This window comes from Myotis brandtii, unplaced genomic scaffold (assembly GCF_000412655.1).
Source record: "Myotis brandtii unplaced genomic scaffold, ASM41265v1 scaffold205, whole genome shotgun sequence".
Classification (NCBI taxonomy): Eukaryota; Metazoa; Chordata; class Mammalia; order Chiroptera; family Vespertilionidae; genus Myotis; species Myotis brandtii.
Genome location: NW_005357638.1, coordinates 632433 through 647493, shown reverse-complemented (window position 1 = coordinate 647493; position 15061 = coordinate 632433). Strand labels below are relative to the sequence as shown.

At 42.3% G+C, this 15061-nt stretch overlaps 1 protein-coding gene and 1 pseudogene across 3 annotated transcripts in view; one reads left to right on the top strand and one right to left on the bottom strand.

Moving 5' to 3' along the window:
• The window catches only part of HMG20A (high mobility group 20A), a 131080-nt gene that overhangs the window by 4922 nt on the left and 111097 nt on the right, over nucleotides 1–15061 (bottom strand). For all 3 annotated transcript variants that reach the window (XM_005865318.2, XM_014538912.1, XM_014538913.1), the window contains 2 exons: nucleotides 1642–1717; nucleotides 495–710 (listed from right to left, as the gene is read on the bottom strand). In XM_005865318.2, the coding sequence (XP_005865380.1) occupies nucleotides 495–710; nucleotides 1642–1717 (292 nt within the window). The remainder of the gene's footprint in view (nucleotides 1–494; nucleotides 711–1641; nucleotides 1718–15061) is intronic.
• LOC102250314 lies at nucleotides 8859–10390 on the top strand (annotated as a pseudogene).

The window sequence follows — 15061 nt, the reverse complement described above, 5'->3', positions numbered from 1 at the left end:
GGTGACCAGGCCAGCAGGGGAGGGCAGTTGGGGGTGACTGGACTGGTAGGGGAGGGCACTTGGGGGTGACCAGGCCGGCAGGGGAGGGCAATTAGGAGTGACAGGGCCAGCAGGGAAGGACAGTTAGAGGTGACCAGGCCAGCAGGGGAGGGCAGTTAGGGGCAATCAGGCCGGCAGGGGAGCAGTTAGGCGTCAATCGGGCTGGCAGTGGAGTGGTTAGGGGGTGATCAGGCTGGCAGGCAGGTAAGTAGTTGAGAGCCAGCAGTCCTGGATTGTGAGAGGGATGTCCGACTTCCTGTTTAGGCCCGATCCCACCAGGATCGGGCTTAAACGAGCAGTCGGACATCCCTCGAGGGGTCCCTGATTGGAGCAGTTGCAGGCTGGGCTGAGGGACACACACCCCGCCCGTGCACAAATTTTGTGCACTGGGACTCTAGTATCAATATAAACAGCACCTCCCACTTTCTGAAGTGCTCAGGTAAGGATGGCATTACCAGGTAAGGGCATGCTGGCAAAGCTGCTGGTCAACACCTGACGCAGGGTCTCCAGGTGCTGTTGTAAGACAGTGTTGCGGCTTCGCTCCTGGATCACATCCACTTCCAGCTTCTCCACTGCTGTGCGCATGCTCTCCACGTGCTTCTGCAGGGCTGCATTCCTCTCTTCAAACTCCATGTTTGATTTGCGAAGCTGGCGAAGCTCTGCCTCCCGAGCTGAGGACATCCCCCCAGATACACACAGAACACATGGAGCGCTAGGAATCTCTGAGGAGTCCAAGTAATTTTTCCAAGGACGTTCTGCTTAGCTTTCTCTAATTTAGCCCACCTCATCACTTTATTCTCATTGTAGCCCTCCAAATAGCAATTTGGAATGAAACGCCCGGCTCCCCAGAGCTAATTTAATTCTTAAAACTGGTCATATTCTATACTTAAATTTACAAGGAACAGTTGCAATTCCAAGTATTTTTGTTTGTCTGTTTGTTTTAAACTATGAAATGAAAAGCCTGAGGAGTTCCACAGGGGAACATTGGGACAAAGGGTAACCACGGCTTTGGGTTCCCATCTTTACTACAATGAGGTCAAATTTTGCTCTTATATTACATTTGGGACACCGACGTAGGCTTTCATTTGTATAAATGGTTCCAGGTTAATAGTTCAAAAGCAACTAAATTAGTGATGTACATTTATTTGCTTTGATCCAGAGACTAAAGCAGTTTTGACAACACTGAGCTAGTTTTCCTTCACTGGTCTTTGAGTAGTTACCTTTACTAGAGAGTAAAATACAAACAATTTTCTTCTTCCAGACCAGTCCTAGGATTTGGAATATCACTATCATTGCTTTTTTTAAAAATATATTTTATTGATTTTTTACAGAGAGGAAGGGAGAGAGATAGTTAGAAACATCGATGAGAGAGAAACATCGATCAGCTGCCTCCTGCACATCTCCTACTGGGGATGTGCCCGCAACCCAGGTACATGCCCTTGACCGGAATCGAACCTGGGACCTTTCAGTCCACAGGCCGACGCTCTATCCACTGAGCCAAACCGGTTTCGGCAATTATTGCTTTTGATCAATGTATTCCTCCTGAGAACAAAATTCCCTGTCACAGACATGAGTAACACAGAATGATACTTTGGTAATCACCTTTGCTGTGGTTCAGGAATTCCTCTGTAAATATAGGGATGTCAAAAACAGATCGTTCCTTTACTTCTGTTTCTTTCTGTGAAGCAAGAGAAACAAAACAGTTCTGGTCAAGATGGCTGAATACATAAACATTGAGCTTGCCTCTTCCCATGACGACATTAAATTACAACATAATTATAGAACCACCACTCTTGAGAACCCCTTGAAGACTAGCTGAACAGAAGTCCTATAACTAAGGATATAAAGAAGAAGCCACGTTAAGCCTGGTAGGAGGGACAAAGACACAGAACAGGCAGATCCCACATGCATGTGTGGTGGTTAAGAACTGGGAGAGATATCTCAACTTTGGAGGTCCGGACATGGATCAAGGGGACCTAGCCCCACACCTGGTAACCCAGCCCAGGTCTCCAGTGCTGGGGAGAGAAGTTCCATAACTTCTAGCTGTGAAGACCAACACAGATTGTGGCTGAATGAGTTGGAGGTCGCTGGAGTCCCCAGGGTTCTGCTTAAAGAGCCCGCACACAGACTTACACAGACTCACTTGCTGAATTCCAGTACTGGGGCAGCAGCTCGAAATTGCCAGGGACATACAGGGAGGAATTGAATTGCCTACCTCAACGGCAAGGGCTGCATGGGCAGCTTTCTCCCAGACAGATGTGCTGTCAGAGGCCATTGTTCCTTTGCTGAGTGCCCCTCTGCCCCTCACAGAGGCAGCAGATGGGCCCCATTTTGTTCCTCTGCTGAGCCCTTCTCCATCTAGTATGCAGATACAGGCAAGCACCAAATATGAGTCTCCATCCAACTCACCCTACCCTAGGGATTCCCTGAGAACCTGCACAACCCAACTCACACACAAGCCTGAACCCCTTACAGAGGGTATTCCTCACATGTGGCTGGTCTTGGCCAGTGCTGTGGATTTCCCTAAAACTCTCTGAAAGGTCCAAACCCCCCAAAAGCAGCAACTGGCCTTGGCATACCCTATACCAGTGATGGCGAACCTTTTGAGCTCGGTGTGTCAGCATTTTGAAATACCCTAACTTAACTCTGGTGCCGTGTCACATATAGAAATTTTTTGATATTTGCAACCATAGTAAAACAAAGATTTATATTTTTGATATTTATTTTATATATTTAAATGCCATTTAACAAAGAAAAATCAACCAAAAAAATGAGTTCGTGTGTCACCTCTGACACATGTGTCATAGGTTCACCATCACTGCCCTATACCCATACTAAGTGTCTCCCAGACTGGCACTAGTGGCAGTCAGCCTCATTTCGTAGTGTGGCTTCTCCCAGGTACCTCCTAGGAGTTCAGTATAGACAGCTATCAACCTCAGATAACTCTGTAGCTCTTGCTAGGTAGGTCTAGGTCAGGCACAGGGAGCAGCTTACCTAGGACTGCACTTAAGCTCCTCCCAAGAGGCCCAGGACCAACACACCCAGTGGCTGGCTTCAGACCACACTAGAGCACCACCTCAATTCGCTCCGAAAATGATACAACAAAAGGGTGGAGTCAGCAGGCACCAGAGCCCTGCTACAGTGAATCTCAATTTAAGAAGTCAACCCTGCATAATAGCTTGTCTGTCATAGTCAGGGCCAGTCCTCATAGCCAGTCAGGCTAAGGGCCAATCCAAACCACTGATGTGCTCAAATACAACAGCAGAGTACACAACCTACTCAAGGAACACTGCTGGAGCACCCAACTCAGGTGAACAGGGAAACTGCATCACTGGGTCCTACAGGACACCTACTAAATAAGGCCACCCTGCAAAGATTGGAAGACACAGCATATCTACCTATTGTGTAGAAGCAAACACATGGAGGCAACCAAAATGAGGAGATAAAGAAACATGCCCCAAATGAAAGAACAGGAGAAATCTCCAGAAAAAGAACTAAACAAATGGAGGAAAGCAATCTACTAGATACAGAGGTCAAAACACTGGTTATAAAATGATGATCAATGAAATCAGAACAATTCTCGGGGGGAAAGGGGTGTGGGGGGTGTGGGAAGAGACTGTAAAAAAATCATACACCTATGGATGAGGACAGTGGGAGGGTAAGGGTAGAGGGTGGGGTGAGAATCGGGTGGAGGGAAGCGATGGGTTGGGAACCGGGTGGAGGGGAGCTATGGGGGGAAAAAAAGAGGAACAACTGTAATAATCTGAACAATAAAGATTTAATTAAAAAAAAAGAATAGATGAACTCAGTAAGAACTTACACAAAGAGATAAAAACCATAAAAAAGATCCAGTCAGAAATGAAGAATACATTAGACAGAAAAATTGGCAGATTAGATGAAGCAGCGGTTCAAATCAGCAATTTGGAAGACGAAGTGGTAAAAAAACAATCAAAACAGAAAAAAAAAGAATAAAATTAAATAAGGATAGTTTAGGGAACTCTGGGACATCAACACTCACAGCACAGGAGTACCAGGAGAAGAGGAGAGCAAGGAATTGATAACCTATTTGAAGAGACAATGAAAGAAAATTTCCCTAAAAAGGCAAAAAAATAAAAAATAAATAATAAATAAATAGACATACAAGTCCAGGAAGTGCAGAGTCCTAAACAAGATGAACCCAAAGAGGCCCACAGCAAAACACTTCATAATTAAATTGCCAAAGGTTAAAGACAAAAAGAAAATCTGAAAAGCAGCAAGAGAAAAGTAAGTAAGTTAGGTACAAGGGAGCACCCATATAACTGTCAGCTGATTTCTCAGCAGAAAATTTGGGGGCCAGAAGAAATAGGCAGGAAATATTCAAAGTAATGAAAAGCAACGACCAACAAGCAAAATTACTCTACTAGCAAGGCTATGATTTAGAATAGAAGGAGAGATAGAGAATTCAGACAAGAAAATGAAAAAGGAGTTCACCATCATCAAACTAGTATCACAAGAAATGTTAAAAGAAGGAGGAGGAGGGAGTAGAGGGGGGATAAGATAAGAAGTGAAGGAGGAGAAAAAGATGATGATAGAAATATGATTAACAAAATGGCAATAACTACATACCTATTATTTTAAAGTAAACAGATTAAATGCTTCAATGAAAAGACACAGAATGGCTGAATAGATAAGAAAACAAGACCCATACATATGCTGCCTACAAGAGACCCACTTTAGATAGAAAGACACACACAGATTGAAACTAAAGGGAGGGAAAAAGATATTTCATGCAAATGAAAATGAAAAATAAAAAGCTGGATTAGCAATACTTATATCAGAAAAAACAGACTTGAAAACAAAGGCTACAATAACAGATAAAGAAGGACAGTAAATATAGATAAAGGGATCAATCCAAAAAGAGGATATAACCCTTGTAAACACTTAAGCACCTAATGTAGGAGCACCTAAATTTATAAAGCAAGTATTATTGGACAGAAAAAGAGAGATCAACAGTAATACAATCATAGTGGGAGAATTTAACAACCCATTGACATCAATGGATAGCTTATCCAGGCAGTAAATCAACAAGGAAACAGTTGCCTTAAATGATAGACCAGATATTTAATTTATATTCCTAGAACTTTTCAACCCAAAGCAACAGAATATACATTCTTTTCAAGTGAACATGGAACATTTCTATGATAGACCACATGTTAAACCACAAAACAAGTCTCAATGAATATATAAGATTGAAATCTTATCAAGCATCTTTTCTTTTTTTAAAAATAAATATATTTTTATTGATTTCAGAGAGGAAGGGAGAGGGAGAGAGAGACAGAAACATCAATGATGAGAGAGAATCATTGATTGGCTACCTCCTGCACACCCCCTACTGGGGATCAAGCTGGCAACCTGGGCATGTGCCCTTGACTGGAATTGAACCTGGGACCCTTCAGTCCAAAGACTGATGTTCATCCACTGAGCAAACTGGCTAGGGCTCAAGCATCTTTTCTTATTCCAATGGTATGAAACTAGAAATCAATTTCAAGAAGATAACTAATAAACGTACAAAGACATAGAGGCTAAATAACATAGTATTAAACAGTAAATAAGTTAACAATGAGATTAAGGAAGAAATAAAAAGATTCCTTGAGACAAATGAAAATAAAAACACCACCACCCAAAATATGAGACACAACCAAAGAAGCTCTAAGAAAGGAAATTTATATCAATATAGGACTATCTCAAAAAAAGAAAAAAAAGGAAATATCAAATAATTTAATCTTATACCTACAGGAACTAGAAAAGGAACAACAAACAGCCCATAGTGAGTAGAAAAAAGGAACTAATAAAGATCAGAGTGGAAATAAATGAAATAGAGCAGGGGTGGGCAAACTTTTTGACTCGAGGGCCACAATGGGTTCTTAAACTGGACCGGAGGGCCGGAACAAAAGCATGGATGGAGTGTTTGTGTGAACTAATATAAATTCAAAGTAAACATCATTACATAAAAGGGTACGGTCTTTTTTTTTTTTTTAGTTTTATTCATTTCAAATGGGCTGGATCCGGCCCGCAGGCCGTAGTTTGCCCACGGCTGAAATAGAGTCTACAAAAGCAATACAAAAGATCAATAAAACCAAGACCTGGTTCTTAGAAAAGATAAACAAAATAAACCTATAACTAAGTCATAAAGAGAAAAAGAGACAGGGCTAAATAATAAATAAAATAATAAATGAAAGAGGAAAAATGACAACTGACACTACAGAAACACAAAGGATTAAAAGTAAATATGAACAATTATATGCTAACAAATTGGACAACCAGGAAGAAGTGGATAAATACCCAGAAACACATAATCTTCTAAGACTGAATCAAGAAAAAACAGAAAATTCGAACAGACTGATAATTACTAACAAAATAGAATCAATAATCAAAAACTCACAAGAGAACTAAGATGGATGTGTAGGTAAACTCCTATACTTACTGCCTCCCACAACCACAATAAAATTACAACTAAAATACAGACAACCATCACCCAGAACTGCCTGAAAGCTGGCTGCCTGGAAGTCCTACAACTAGAGAAGTAAAGAAGAAAGCACACAGAGGCTGGTAGGAGGAGTAAAGGCACAGAATGGGCTGGTCCAACACGTGTGGTGTTTTCTTAATTGGGAGGGAGATTTTCTCTGCAGAGGCCACTCAGGAGGAGCAAGGGATCCCAGCCACATACCAGACCCCCAGCCCAGGCTCCCAGAGCTGGGAAGAGAAGTCTCCACAACTACAGGCTGTAAAAACCAGTGGGGATTGTAGCTGAGTGACACAGAGGCTACTGAAGACTCAGGTGTTCCATTTAAAGGGCTGGCAAACGAACTTACTCAGACTGCCAGCACCGGGCAGCTTTGGGGGACCCAGATACATAGAGGGAGGAAATGGATTGTCTGGCATCCAGGCAGGACTTGGGGAATGGCTTTTTCCCAGACAGGGATTCCTGTGCGGGGACCTCCCCTGTCACAGAGCAGGCAGCCATATCAGCCTGGAGCACACTGTTTGCTCCAGCCTGGTGATTCCTTGAGACACCGCCCCATCCAATTTGCAGCCCCACCCAACCTGTTTGCAGCAGCTTTTCCATATGAATGTCCTGTCCTGGCTCAGGCTTCAGACTTTGCTAAAATCTCTCAAACAAGCAGTAGCTGTTGACAGTGTGCCCCAAACCTATAATTAAAAGGCCCAAGATCCAGCACGTTTCCTTACTTCACAGCTGGGCCTCACCTGAGAATCTCTAAGCCCACTACCAACAGCAAATAGCAGCTGTATGCAGATTCTTCTGTAGCTCCTGCTGTGTGGCCCCAGGCAGTGGCTAAATTTGCTCCTCCCTGAAGGTCCTAGAGGCAGTGCACCCAGTGGACAGCTTCAGACCATAACAGATTACAATTCTACACATCCACAAGTGACACACTCCAGAGGCAAACTCAGTGACCACCAGATCCTCAATGAAGCAAGTCCTGCTCCATAGGGGTGTTTCCTGCAGAGCAGCTCTCCCACTATAGTTGCAGCTGGTCCTCACAGTCAATTGGCCTGGAGGCCAACTCCTCCCAGTGATGCCAATAGCGATCAAGGCTCAAGAACAAGATTTTGCACATAGCCCACACAGGAGCCCACCTACACAAGGCCACTCTACCAATTCCAGGAGACATAGCAGCTCTACCTAATACACAGAAACAAACACAGGGAAGCAGCCAAAATGTGGAAACCAAGAAACATGTCACAAATGAAAAAAATGGAAGCAAGCAAACTACTGGATACAGAGTTCAAAATCAAGGTCATAAAGTTACCCAAGGATCTTCATGAGACTTTCAAGGATCTTAGTGAGAATGTCAAAGACATGGAAAGGGACCAGTCAGAAATTAAGCATACACTAACTGAAATAAAGAATAATTTACAGTATTCAACAGTAGAGTAGAGGATACTGAGAATCAAAGCAATGATTTGAAATATGAGGAAGCAAAAAACACCCAACCAGAAGAGCAAAAAGAAAAAAGAATTAAAAAATATGAAGATAGTTGTAAGGGGCCTCTGGGACAACTTCAAGAGTACCAACATTTGCATCACGGCAGTGCCAGGAGGAGGAGAGAGAGACAGTAAGATATTGAAAACCTATTTGAAGAAATGACAGAAAACTTCCCCTACCTGGAGAAAGAAATAGACTTACAAGTCCAGGAAGCACAGAGTCCCAAACAAGAGGAACCCAAAGAGGCCCACACCAAGACACATCATAATTAAAATACCATGGGTTAAAGATAAAGAGAGAATCTTAAAAGCAACAAGAGAAAAGCAGTTAGTTACCTACAAGGGAGTGCCCATACGAATGTTGGCTGATTTCTCAGCAGAAACTTTGCAGGCCAGCGGGGAGTGGCAAGAAATATTCAAAGTGAACAACCAGGAAGATTAGTAAGGACCTACAACCAAGATTACCCAGCAAAGCTCTCATTTAGAATTGAGGGTCAGATAAAGAGCTTCACAAATAAGAAAAAGCTAAAGGAGTTCATCACCACCAAACCAGTATTACATGAAATGTTGAAGGGTATTCTTTAAGAAGGGGAAGAGTAGGAGGAGAAGGAGGAGGAAGGAGGAGGAGGAGCTGGAGGAGGAAGGAGGAAAAAGGAGGAAGGAGGAGGAAGAGGAAGAGGGAGGAGGAGGGGGGGAGAGGGGAGGAGAAGGAGAAGGAGCAGAACATGGAGAGATAAAAAATATGAACAATAAAATGGCAACACATATATATTTATCAATAATTGAATCTAAAAATAAAAATAAACAAGAAATCTAATGAACAAAATAAACTGGTGAATAAAACAGAATCAGAGGCAGGAGTGATGTCTCCTAGGACCCAGCTGGAGGAAAGATGGTGTGCTCGCAGTGAGCAGCTGTCGAGGGATTAAAAACAGGTATGCCTAGAAGCAAATTTTAAAAGCATTTTCTCTTCAAATCTTTTTCCATACCATCTGATAAGCATCTTGATTCACCATGGACGTATCAGCAGTGAAATGGGCAATATCAAACAGAACTGTCTTGAAATATTTATTTCTAATCCAAAATGGACCTTTATATTGTGTTTGTCATAAATCTACATACTTTTCTCTTCCAGATGACTATAATTGCAAAGTAGAACTTGCTTTGACATTTGATGGCACGACAATAGTTTACTACCATCCTTCTGTGGATATTCCATATGAACACACTAAACCTATCCCTCGGCCAGATCTTGTGCATAATTATGGAGAAACACAGGATCAAACACCAAACACCAGATTAGAAGTAAAAGATGAACACTTGGAGCAAGGACCATGATAGAACAACTTAGCAAAATGTTCTTTACTACTAAGCACCATTGGTATCCTTGTGGACAGTATCATACACGTCGTAGGAAACTGAATCCTCCAAAAGACAGAAAATGCAATCAGGTATATTCACTACTATGTTATATAGTAAAATAATAAAAAAATGTCTTTTCATGTATGAAACAAAACAAACAAACTAACAAACAAAAAAACAGAATCAGAGGCATGGAAGTGTGGAATAGACTGATGAATCTCAGAGGGAAGAGAGGAGGGGGGGCAGGAAGAGATTAACCAAAGATCTTACCTATGGACACAGACAAAAAGGTGGTGAAGGCCTGGGGTGGGGTAGGAACCAGGTGGAGGGGGGCAACAGGGGGAAAAAGGAGGGCACCTGTAATCCTTCCTATACAATAAAAGCCTAATATGTAAATTGTCCCCTCCACCAGAAGTTCGACCCGTTCGCTATGACGTGTGCTGACCACCAGGGGGCGGCATAGAACATGCGGGCGCCAGCTACATGATGCTGGCAGAGGGCGGCAGTGGAGGTGCTGCTAGCCCCATGGGCCCTGAGGAGAGCGGGACTGTGGTGGGATGGTGGAGCAGGTGAGCAGGCCGTGCCAGGCCAAGGCGGGTGTGAGAGGGGGCCCGATTGCCCCGCTGATTGCCCCGCAGACGGTGACCAGTGGCAGCAGCAGGGCTGCTGCCCTGTTCCCAGGCACTGAAGTAGCTGGGCAGGGATCCCATCCCCGACTGACTGCCCAGCAGACCAGCAACAGGCAGGCCCTGATCGCCCGATGGGGGCCAGGCCCCAGGCTGGGATGGGGAACTGGGGGTGGGTGGTGGCGACCAACCTCCCACGGTGCCCGGGCAGGGGGCTGTGACCTCTTGCTGGCTACCTGGAGAGGGGTTGAAGGGACGGAGGTGTGGTGAGAATGCAGGGTGTCCGCTGAGCTTGCTCTCACTCCTCCGCTACCCTCTTCCAGGACACAAGGGCTTGCATGCCGGAGAAGCCCATGCACTCAGGTACCGGGTGCCCATGAGGAGCCTCCTCGACACCCGAGCAGCCTCTTCTGGGAGAGCCAGACCACAGCCGCTGGGCCCACAGGGGCAGATCGGGTTCCCCATGGGTTCGTGCAGGAGCTGGTCTGAGAGGCCGGTGGGAGAAAGCGCGCTGCCTGCCTGGCTTCCATGAGGCGCCACTGTGCAGCCCAGAGGCCCATGCTGTGCCCAGGCCTGCAGAGTCCGGCTGCGCTCACTGCATCTCTGCGTGGGGACTCGGGCGCCCTGACTCAGGCGGTGGGGGGCGAGTGGAGGCCCTGGGTCCCAGGTGCTGCTACGGCCCAGAGGTCAGCTAGGACCTACCCTTCCACGCCAGACACTCGCGCTTTAATTGTTGCTGAATTTAGTGCACCGGGCCTCTAGTATTCTCAATAATAAAAGTTAAAAGAAAATTAAAAAACTCACAACATCCCAGCTGGTGTCGCTCAGTGGTTGAGTGCTGACCTATGAACCAGGAGGTAATGGTTGGATTCCTGGTCAGGGCACATACCTGGGTTGCAGGCTCGATCCCCAGTAGGGAGCATGCAGGAGGCAACCGATCAATGATTTTCTCTCACCATTGATATTTCTGTCTCTCCTCCCTTCCTCTCTGAAATCAATAAAAAATATATTTTAAAAATCCCTCAAACCCATAACAAACAAAAAAGTCCCAAGCAGATGGCATCACAGGTGTATTTTACTAAACATTCAAAGAGAAATTAACACTGATCCTCTTCAAATTATTCCAAAAATTTCAAGATGAAGGAAGACTCCCAAGCTCATTTTATGAGAGGCCAGCATTACCCTGATTCCAACAAAGACATTACAAAAAAAGAAAATTATAAGGCAATATCCCTGATGAACACAGACACACAAGTCCTCAATAAAATATTAGCAAATCGGACCCAGCAATATTTTAAAAAGATCATCCACCATGATCAAGTAGCATTTATTTCTGGGATGCAAGGTTGCTTCAATATCCACAAATCAATTAACATGATACACCACTTGAACAAAATGAAAGATATGCCCTGGCTGATGTGCACCAAAAGGTCGCTGGTTCAATTCCCAGTCAGGGCACATGATTGGGCTGTAGGTTCAATCCCCAGTAAGGAGTGTGTAGGATGCAGACAACTGATGTTTCACTCTCACTTCACATCGATTTCTCTCTCTCTCTCTCTCTCTCTCTCTCTCTCTCTCTCCCTCCCTCCCTCCCCCCCCAAGAATCAAGAAAAACATGTTTTAAAAAGATAAAAATAATATAATCATATCAAAAGATGCTTAAAGAGTATTTGACACAATCTAGCATCCATTTATGATATAAATTCTCAGCAAAGTGGGGCTACAGGAAATATGCCTCAACATAATAAAGGTAATATATAACAAACCCACAGGTGATATCATATTTAACAGTGAAAGGCTAAATGCATTTTTCTTAAAGATCAGTAATAAGATATGGGTGTCCACTTTCACCACTTCTATTCAACACAGTATTGAAAGTCCTAGCCACAGCAATCAGGCAAAAAGAAAAGAAATAAAACGCATCCAATTGGAAAGGAAGAAGTAACACTGTCATTATTTGCAGATGACATATCATATATAGAGACCCCTGTAAGATTCCACCAAAAACTCTTAGAACTAATAAACTAATTCATCAAAGTAGGATAAAAAAAGAAATATTCAGAAATTTGGTTGCATTTTATAAACCAATAACAAATTATCAGAAAAAGAAATTATGTAAACAATCCCATTTACAATTGTATAAAAAAATACCCAGGAATAAATTCAAGCAAGAAGGTAAAAGATCTGTACTCAAAAATTATAAGACATTGAAGAAAGAAACTGAAGACACAAATAAATAAAAGCATATACAGTGCTTATGGATAAAAAGAATTAACATTTTTTTTATTGTCTAAAGTTTTACATGATGTCTTCTTTTTCCCCAACTGACCCCCACACCCCCAGCCATTCCCACCACGGACAGCCCCCGCCGCCCCAGTGTCTGTGTCCATTGGTTATGCTAATATGCATGCATACAAGTCCTTTGGTTGCTCTCTAAACACCCGCCCCCCGCCATTTGTCTCTAGATCTATTCTTGTTCATCAAATTATGTTCATCATTATATTCCACATGAGTGAGATCATGTGATACTTATCTTTCTCCGACTGGCTTATTTCACTTAGCATGATGCTCTCCAGTTCCACCCATGCAGATGCAAATGGTAAGAGTTCCTTCTTTTTTATAGCAGCATAGTATTCCATTATGTAGATGTACCACAGTTTTTTAATCCACTCATCTGCTGATGGGCACTTAGGCTGTTTCCAAATCTTAGCTATTGTAAATTGTGCTATGAACATAGGGGTGCATATATCCTTTCTGATTGGTTTTTCTGGTTTCTTGGGATATAGTCCTAGAAGTGGAATTACTGGGTCGAATGGGAGCACCATTTTTAACTTTTTGAAGAAACTCCATACCAGTGGTTTTCAACCTTCCTAAGGCTGCGACCCTTTAATACAGTTCCTCATGTTGTGGTGACCCACAATTTCATTGTTACAAATTGAACATAATTAAAGCATAGTGATTAATCACAAAAACAATATGTAATTATATGTGTTTTCCAATGGTCTTAGGCAACCACTGTGAAAGGGTCGTTCGACCCCCAAAGGGGTCGCAACCCACAGGTTGAGAACCGCTGCTCCATACTGTCTTCCACAGTGGCTGCACCAGTCTGCATTCCAACCAGCACTGCAAGATGGTTCCCTTTTCTCCACATCCTCGCCAGCACTCGTCACTTGTTGATTTGTTGATGATAGACATTCTGACAGGTATGAGATGGTATCTCATTGTTGTTTTGATTGGCATCTCTTGGATGATTAGTGAATTTGTGCATGTTTTCATATGTCTCCTGGCCTTCTGTATGTCATCTTTCGAAGAGTGTCTATTTAGATCCTTTGTCCATTTTTTGATTGGATCATTTATCTTCCTTTTGTTGAGTTGTATGAGTTCTCTGTAGATTTTGGAGATTAAACTCTTACCTGAAATAGCATTGACAAATATGTTCTCCCATGTAGTGGGCTTTCTTGTTTTTTTTTTTTTTTAATTGTTTCTTTTGCTGTGCAGAAGCTTTTTATTTTGATGTCGTCCCATTTCTTTATTTTCTCCTTAGTCTCCATTGCCCTAGGAGCTGTGTCTGTAAAGATATTGCTATGACATATGTCTGCTATTTTGCTGCCTATGGAGTCTTGTAGGATTTTTGTGGTTTCCCATCTTACATTTAAGTTCTTTAGCCACGTTGAGTTTGTTTTTGTGTATGGTGTAAGTTGGTGATCTAGTTTCATTTTTTTTTGCATGTATCTGACCAAATTTCTCAGCACCATTTATTGAAGAGACTGTGTTGACTCCATTGTATGCTCTTGCCTATTTTGTCAAATATTAATTGAGTGTCATGGCTTGGGTAGATTTCTGGGTTCTCTGTTCTGTTCCATTGGTCTATAGGTCTGTTCTTGTGCCAGTACCAGGCAGTTTGAGAACCGTGGCTTGGTAATATAGCTTGATATCTAGTATTGTGATCCCTCCAACTTTGTTCTTCTTTCTAAGGATTGCTGTGGCTATTCAGGGTCTTTTTTTAAAATTTTTTATTCCAGATGAATTTTTGGAGAGTTTGTTTTAGATCTTTGAAATACGCTGTTGGTATTTTAATAGGGATTGCACTGAATCTATAGATTGCTTTGGGTAGTATGAACATTTTAATGATGTTGATTCTACCAATCCATGAACATGGTATGTTCTTCCATTTGTTTATGTCTTCCTCTATCTCTTTTTTCAATGTCCTGTAGTTTTCTGAGTACAGATCTTTTACGACTTTAGTTAAGTTTATTACTAGGTATCTTAATTTTTTTGGTGCAATGGAAAATGTATTTTTTTTTTTGCTTTTCTTTCTGTGAGTTCATTATTGGTGTATAAAAAGGCCATAGATTTCTGGGTGTTAATTTTATATCCTGCTACATTGCCAAATTTATTTATTAAGTCTAATAATTTTTTGATGGAGTCTTTAGGGTTTTCTATATACAGTATCATGCCATCTGTGAATAATGACAGTTTTACGTTTTCTTTTCCAATTTGGATATCTTTTATTTCTTCTTGTTTAATTGCTATTGCTAGCACTTCCAAAACTGTCGAACAGGAGTAGTGAAAGTGGGCATCCCTGTCTTGTTCCTGTTCTTAGGGGAAATGAGTTTAGTTTTTGCCCATTGAGTATGATGTTGGCTGTAGGTTTGTCATATAGGGCTTTTATTATTTTGAGGTATGATCCCTCTGTTCCTACTTTGCTGAGAGTTTTTATCAAGAAAGGGTGTTGGATTTTGACAAATGCTTTTTCTGTATCAATTGATATGATTATGTGATTTTTGTCTCTTAGTTTGTTTATGTGATGTATGACAATTATTGATTTATGGATATCATCCTTGCATCCCTGGAATAAATCCCACTTGGTCATGGTGTATATTCTTTCTAATGTAATGCTGAATCCTGTTTGCTAGAATTTTGTTGAGGATTTTAGCATCTATGTTCATCAAGGATATTGGCCTGTAGTTCTCTTTTTTTGTGGTGTCTTTATCTGGTTTTGGGATTAGGGTGATGCTGGCTTCATAGAAAGAGCTTGGAAGTGTGCTTTC